The following is an 8,173-nucleotide window of genomic DNA, read 5'->3' as shown; positions in this document are numbered from 1 at the left end:
CCCACCAAACCTGTGGGGGGAGCTCAACATTTAGCCCCTGGCCTGGAGTGAGAAGAAAGAATATTGCTAGCTGGTGTTGATTCGCAACAGTAAGAGCTTCTAAGGGGTAAGGACACCTTTGGGGGGAGGCTTATTGTGTGAGCCTCACCTGGGATGGCTCCCTCCAGCTCTTCTCGACATAGACGTTTCTGGGTGGTTGATTGGGGGGGGGTGCACTGGCACCAGCTACCATCCGGAGGGTGGAAGGACTGTGCCGGGTACCCTCAATTGGACTGCTGGTTTGAACAAAAAGCCCAGACACAAAAGCCAAGAAACTTCACACTCCAGGTGTTCAGACAGATTTTAATTAAAGCCAAACACTCACACTAACTTAAAAAAAGTCAGTTATGGACTTTTTAAACATAAAAAAAAAAAACAGAGATGTAACTCAAACTGAGATATTTTTCAGTCCCTAAATCCTCCTGTAAAGAAAAACATGATTATTCAAAGAGTAAAACATGATAATTCTGCCGAAGAAAACATAAGCTGAAATCCAACTGCTGGAGCATCTGTTAAATATGGGTAAGGTGCCCACAGAGGGGAGGTTTTTATCTGTTAAGAAAATATTAATAACAATTTGAACGTACCAATTCAGAAAGTAAGTGAATGGTTAATCAAAGATTAATATAAAGTATATAATATATGTGTACACACGCACAGAGTCAGTGTGTTTCTCTCTGCTGAGCTTCAGTCCAGGTCCTTCCCTCGTTATTATAGTTACTATCATAGAGCTGCAAGCCATCATACATTGACTGAAAATAAGAGAATATTTACTCTTCCATTAAGTGTCTATAATAGCTTTAAATTGTCAAGAGCAGTATTATGCGCCAGAGTCATAGACCTTTCACTTAGAGTTATTCAGAATGAGCAGCTCACCTTATTCCCTCACCCCACTGTTTTCTACTTGCAGCCATTTTCCATCCAGAGCCACAGCTTTGCTTCCATGATGGAGGGAGATTCTTTTATTTCATGTGATCTACTCTGCTGGGATGGTGGTCCTGCTTCTGCTGCTGCACATCTCATTTGATCACTGACTGACCACAGCACAGCTGGAGAAGATGTGACCACAGCTGCTTTCTGCTGCAATTCCTCTACAATTGCTATTTTTATTGCCTCTGAACCTCTGTTAGTTATTTTTGACATTATTAAATAAAAAGTTGATGATAAAGGTTTTTTTTATTTTTTTTACACCTTTTGTCCTTATTCAAGTTTGGTCCCTCACACCGTTACAGGCCTGTCTGAGCTCTAGAGCTGACTGTGTGTATTATGTCTCTTATATATTTTATCATTTAAACTCAGTTTGATAGAAAAACAGAATCAGACTAAACTCTTTCTTTCTCTTAATTTCCCCCATCCTGCTTTAACAGAGCTGTTGTTAGTTTCTGCTCATGGAAATCCATCAGTGCTATATTTAACCTTTTGGCTTTCTAGGCCACATGCTGTGTGTAAAACACACATTTCAGTACTTAAATAGCAAAACAATAAAATTTAATTTCTTAGTTATGGACTGTTAGGCTTTGAAGTAAACACCAAAAAAGAATCATCTTACAATTCTCTTAATAATTTAGTCACAATTTTTCAGACACACAGCCATTCCATTTTGAAATGATTAAGTAGAGTAAAATAAAAAAATGCAAAAAACTCACAGATAGCAGTCCTTAGATTTTGAAGGTTTAACCTGATAGAACTCATCACAGTTTATAGGTCCACACATGTCTGTAACCCCTCCATCATAAATACAGAGCATTAGAGCTTAGGGCCCCAAAATGCTAGAAGCAGCCCTGTAGGATTATCTGAACAACACAGTCAGTGTCACAATCCACAATTTGAAGTTTTAGTTTTAATTTGTCAATTTATTCAATAAAATCCTATTAAATGGAGAAAAATGCATCCTTAAATATCAATAAAATGATTGGAGATTAAAGTAACTTTAAAATAAAATAATCTTTTTCTTATATAAGACTTAGGATAGAATAGAATATTACTTCATTAGTTTTAAAAATAATTAAATATATTAGTAAATAGAAGAAAATATATCACATTTTATTCTCTTAATAAGTTCAATATATGTGATAGAGGCCTTGGAAACTTAGAAACAAAAATAGCAACAGTAAAAAGTACTTCTAAATAAATAATCTAGTTCTGAGATGCAGAAATTAGATTTGGTAGTGAAAAAGAAGGAATACATCCTAAAGAAGTGAAGAAATTATCATATGAATAACAAGAACTTTATCAGATAATATGATGAGCTTCAGGGCTTTGAACAGAGGAAATTAAACTCCTTTAGATCATTCATTTTTTTCCACCTATGTCCTCCTCCTGTCTCCATGGCTCCAGACATGTCACAGTCATCCACTGGTTCCCCTGAGGCCCAGTTCTTATACCTGACCACTTTGTCATTAACCCAGAACCACAAATCTAGAGTGCAGGCGTAGCGCAGTCCCATCCAGACATGATCAGTCGAGGCCTTCTTGGCTTTCTCCTGGATCCATCTCTGCTCATCCAGGTTGGTGATGGTGACCAGGTCATGGTAGTGATCTCTGCAGTAGTATAAGGCATCCTCCCAGGTTTTATTTTCTTTAATCAAGATCACTTTATCTGAAAGAAAGAAATAATGAACAGATAATCTCATAAATGTATTTGTTAAATGCATAAACTCTATTGAAAACAAAATAAATATCTCTAGTTTTTGGTTATATTATCTTGACTTTATATTTCCTGTACCATCTGGATAACACACACTATATCACCTTATAACCCAGGCTGCCACAGATTATTCAGACTTGTCAAAATATTCAGCAGCATGAGGACCACAGCTCACACACACCATGTTTTCTACACACCATGTTCCACTGTTACTCAGCTACCAGCAATTATCTAAAAATGGCTTTAAACACTGAAAGTGATGTGTCTGTGTCCACAGAGGAAAATTAGCTTAGTACATCATGGAAGATTCATTATTTTAGATAATTATTATCTGATCACTTTAAGAAACTTTCAGAACATTAAAATTTCATTCCACAATGGTCAGTTGATCCCTGGTTATGAAAAAAGGGGATGAAAGGCAAAAATAGTTTCACATTCAGCAAAATAATATACCCTGTAATGATGAATCAGAAGGCTGTGAATTCAATACTATTCATTTAAATACATGAACGCTATAGATCAGGGGTCTTCAACGTTTTCCAGGAAAGGACCCCCAAACTGATGGCTAGATGGAGCGGGGACCCCCTAATTATAAATACTATATGAAATCGTGTTATATCAAACTGATCCTATAGTCACTCTATTACAGATGGAGTCATGTAACGGGATTATTAAAGTATTTCTGATCCTGATTCCTGGTTGAGACAGGTGTTGTGAATGAAACAGTGTCCAGCTTGAAAGAGCTCCTGTGTGTCTCTGAATGTGTGCATTGATGACTGAAAGACATCTTCTGCCTCCATTTATCTGTTTACTACAGTGTGTTGAATTTATGTTAATGTGTATTTAAAGTCATTTCAATTAGTGGGAAAAAATTGCAGGGAGAATATAAAAAAAAGTCTAATCAACCAAAACTTGGGATCCCCATGCAGTACTGTACCTCCATGGCCCCCATAGGGGCCGCAGATCGCCTGTTAAAGACCTCAGCTCTAGATGGAAACAGCAGACCATCATTTGACCCAAAATATCCTTAATTTTGTCATATTTCAACAGAAACATTTTTTAAAGATTTTCCAGCAATAAGCAGAAATATTAACAGTAAGATGGCAGCTGAACACTCAGGGCCGGATCTATCAAAGGTTTGCGTTTATAAAAACATGAGCTATTTCACTCCGCACGCTAAAAAATGTACAAACTGATCAATCAAAAGCGTGCTAAAAGGATTTGGTCTTTAAAGTGTGCTAAATAGCACCTCTTATCCATTTAGTACTTTTTCTGCAATGAATATGCAATATGGGGCGTTTACACGCTAAAGTGCGTCTTGTGGGAGGAGAACATGTAAATATATTAATTTAGCACTCGCAAAGTGATTTATTAAACCTAAAAACAATTTTGCTAACGGTATCTGACTCTATATTTAACACGTTTCAAAAGAAGGTGCAAATGGTCTGTATGCGTAATTGCGCACACATGGCAGCGGTTATTGTCGCAAGAAGGAGACATCGAAATGAAGCAAGGAGACGCAGAGAACGCATTTTTTCACTCCGTGTGAATATTTTTGCAATGAATGAGGAAACGATCATCAAAACATATCGTTTATCCAGCATTGCCATTTTGGAGCTGTTGGGGGAACTCAGAATGGAATTGGAGCCAGGCACATGGAGGACCCACGCAATACCGGATATCACAAAACTCCTTGCAACGTTGCACTTTTTTGCATCTGGGTCATTCCAGCGTACGGTTGCAGCGAGAGCTGGGATCTCCCAATCTCGTTTTTTCAGAAGTGCTGTCCGACGGGGTCGGAGTTCTCCCCCTGTGCCTGTGGAGCAACGTGCCAATGCTGCGGGTATGCGTACGCACAGTAATGTCATTCACAGTCACTTCTTGTGAGCCATTTGGTATGTGCATTTTTCTACAGGCCAATACAAAACACTTGTTTTTTTTGTTTGTTTTTTTTTTTTTTTTTACAGCAGTGAAGTAGAAATTCAGCCACACACCACCTTAGGGAATAAGGGTTGCCGAAGTTTTTTCTTTATATATATATATATATATATATATATATATATATATATATATATATATATATATATATATATATATATATATATATATATATATATATATATATATATATATATATATATATATATATATATATATATATATATTATTTATTTATTTTTTTTTTTTTGGGGATCACTGTAAGTTTTAAATTTCTTAATGCACTAGTTTGTACAAACTACAAACTACTTTGCCGCAAACCACAAAACGCGCAAACCATCATTTAAATAGGGTGTCTCCAACAGTTTTGCACCTGCCACTAGTTACGTAATCACTCTTGTTAAATCACCCGCAAACCATGGTTCAGCCCCTCGCGCAAAATTCCAGTTTGCGAGCGCAAATTACTGCACGCAAAATTGGATCTTGATAAATCCGGCCCTCTGTGTCTTTGAAGGAGAATTTTTTTTTTTTTTGCTTTCAAAGAAGAATTAAATATTCTTTTAAGCTGTTTAAATGGAAAGACGGGCCTCAATCATTTAAAGTTTTTTTAGAATTGTCAGAAAACTCACCATCATAACAGATGAAGGGTTTTCTGATGGAACAGTTGTCATTCTTCCATCTGCCTCCATCATCAAACACAGTCATGGCACATTGACCACTGTTGTAATTCTCATCATCAAACTGAAGGTTCCAGTGTCTGAAAGAAAAGCTGCTTCCATCTGACCACTTCCAGGTGTCTCTGTACAGACCAATAAACACATTTTCATCTACAGGTAGAAAATCCTCCAGCTGCTTCATTCCACTGATCAGGTCTTTGTGTTTCTCTCTGCAGTAACTCTGAGCTTCCAGCCAGGTCTTCTTTTCTTTAATTAGGTAGAATTTCTCTGTTGTTTTACTTTCTGTGAAATAATAAATATATCAGAATGAAGAACTCTATGAATCAGCAAGGGGAAGTTTAAATTATAAATGTTAGAAGTTCTGTCTGTGTCAGCAGAGAGAAAATCAAATTTTATAGTGTGGAAATAAATTCTGATCAATATAATCCTAAAGATATTTCTTGGAGTGAAAGATATGTTTTTAAAGCTTATAGTTTAGTAAAAAAGCTTTTCATACGCACCATCATAGCAGAGAAAATACAATTGTTTGTCACAAGATATGTCATTCCATTTAGGTTTATTTTTTACTGTGCCAACACAGTTCTCAGTATTCACATCATTTGGTTCTCCTTGGTTCCAGTTTGTCTCACTTTCATTGAACTCCACTCCAGGCAGTGACCAGTACCATGTTCTGATACCATCTGTCTGATCATACAGACCAATCCAAGCTTCTGTCATGTTTCCTGCTGAGTTATTGAGGAGTCTCTTCATGTCTGCCATGTTAGACACTGTGGCCAGGTCAGTGTGTTTCTCTTTGCAGTACTGCTGAGCTTCAGTCCAGTTTTTTTCCTCATTAATGCAGTGATACTCATAGAGGTGACAGACGATCAAACTTGGCTGAGCTGAAAAAACAACAAATACATAGAAATGTAATTACCATCTATAATGGCCTGTGATTTTAGCCAAAATGATCGACTGCAGCATTAATCTAAAGTTTCTTACCGAACAAAGTAAGCAGAAATAGCTCCCACTGCATTGTTCCTCATATGTGGATTCTTCTATCGGTATTTTTGGTGTAAAATGTTTTTCTCTGTTGGAATAATGATAGTTTTTACATTTTTGTGTAAACATATAAAAACATATATTGAAGCCTAATCCCCTCTCGTAGTTAAAAGTAAAAAAAGATAAAGCAAACATGTTAATATGGTCTGAAAACAGTAGAATACATTAAAATTAGGATTAATAATCCCTAGATAAAAAAGAAAGAAAATACAAGACCTCTATCTCGAAAAAGCAGAAACTTACTTCTGGGTTTATTTTCTCCCTCAGATTTTGAACCAGTTTAATCTCAATGTTCCGCTGAAGAAACTTCTCAGGAAATGTTTACTCCTGTTTCAAACACATCTGTTTTATGCCTCAGGAACTGCATCTGAATATTTAATAAAAAAAACAAATTCTCTTTGGATGTGTACTTAATTTGCATTAATAACCTGGTTGAAATGGCACATTGTGTGAAGAGAAACCGAAACACCAATGGAGGCTATTTTATTTTAGTTTATTCTACAAATATCTACTAATATTAATACTCTGTATAATTATTTACTCTGATTCAACGTCTGTCATAGAGGTGGGTCAATATGTCAACAGGGAAAGCATTCGTCCATTCTCTGTTTCTGATCGAGACTAAATCTAGTCTGGGGGAGGGGGTGGACCAATGAGGGTCTACAGCAGTCAGCTGAATCCTGGACAGGTCAGCCGTTCATCACAGGACCAACACAGAGTCAAAGACTAAAGGTTATTCAGAATGAGCAGCTCACCTTATTCCCTCACCCCACTGTTGATATCTGTCCTTCAAAAGCATATGATAAAACAAAAGCTTATATAATTTTCTCCTTGAGTGGTTTAATTTTCTACTTGTGGCCATTTTCCATCCAGAGCCTCGCCTTTGCTTCTATGATGGAAGAAGATTCTTCTATCCCATATTATTTACTCTGCTGGGATGGTGGTCCTTCCTCTGCATCTGATCACTGACTGACCACTCAGCACAGCTGGAGAAGATGTGACCACAGCTGCTTTCTGCTGTCAATTCCTCTACAGTTGCTGTTACTGAAACAGTGCCTTAATTTTACTGATCATAACCAATTTGTTTAGGTTTTGCTCTTTTCCTAATAAAACCCTCACTCTTAATGAGTTCTTCATGGGAAAAAGCTTAAATTTCATATTCATTTTGGGATTATAGCAAAAGTAGAGAATTGAGCTGCTGAATCTGTTCTGAATTACCAGCTGTTTTCTAATTCTCTTCAGAAAAACCTGCAGATGGTTATTATATTTTAATATAAAATGCTGCTTTAAACTACTATTATAAAACACGTGAACTCCCTAGAAGAACAAGACTGATGTTCAAGGGTGCAGAGGTACAATTTAAATTACAAATACAGACATTTACGGCTCCAGTAGTTCCTCTCAATGGTATTGGGATGTTACCTGAGAAAAAAATGACTGTCAGAGTCTAGAAAGATGCTTTTTTAATAACATGATGTAAGTATATTTGCATATATTAAATTCTGACTGACAAAATGGTTGTTTTAAACTAAGTGATTAGGTAATAATATAGATTTATATTTTATTATGTAAATAAAGTTATTATCTAATTATAGTTTGATAAAAAAAATAATAAAATCTTTCTGCTGCTATTAATTTCCTCCTACCTGCTTAAATACAGAAGTCGTTTGTATTTTCTGCTCATGGAAGTCAGTGTTATATTTAACCTTTTTAGTTTATAGCCTACATGCCATAACGCAGATGTCAGCATTTGAATAGCAAAACATTAAAGATGAATTTGCCAGGAATCAGCTGTTAAGCTTAAGTGTTCATGACACAATACTGATATCATG

The 8,173-nt window shown here is 36.2% G+C and overlaps 1 protein-coding gene across 1 annotated transcript; it reads right to left on the bottom strand.

Moving 5' to 3' along the window:
• Positions 1-2,115: 2,115 nt before the first annotated feature.
• On the bottom strand, positions 2,116-6,315 carry LOC119777856 (C-type mannose receptor 2-like). The gene is made up of 4 exons (XM_038276863.1): positions 6,282-6,315; positions 5,930-6,181; positions 5,253-5,582; positions 2,116-2,637 (listed from the first exon to the last, which is right to left on the bottom strand). Exons 1-4 carry the CDS (start codon positions 6,313-6,315, stop codon positions 2,291-2,293), a joined length of 963 nt encoding a protein of 320 aa, XP_038132791.1. The 3' UTR covers positions 2,116-2,290.
• Positions 6,316-8,173: the final 1,858 nt, after the last annotated feature.

Source organism: Cyprinodon tularosa, unplaced genomic scaffold (genome assembly GCF_016077235.1).
Source record: "Cyprinodon tularosa strain WSP-4 unplaced genomic scaffold, ASM1607723v1 ctg1282, whole genome shotgun sequence".
Lineage (NCBI taxonomy): Eukaryota > Metazoa > Chordata > Actinopteri > Cyprinodontiformes > Cyprinodontidae > Cyprinodon > Cyprinodon tularosa.
This window is presented reverse-complemented; position numbering and strand designations above follow the sequence as displayed.

Coding starts and splice junctions, on each gene's coding strand:
- LOC119777856 (XM_038276863.1), bottom strand. CDS start 6,315: ATGCAGTGGGAGCTATTTCTGCTTACTTTGTTCG. Junction 6,182..6,281: donor ATTTCTGCTTACTTTGTTCG/GTAAGAAACTTT, acceptor TTGTTTTTTCAG/CTCAGCCAAGTTTGATCGTC. Junction 5,583..5,929: donor TGGAGTGGAGTTCAATGAAA/GTGAGACAAACT, acceptor ATTATTTCACAG/AAAGTAAAACAACAGAGAAA.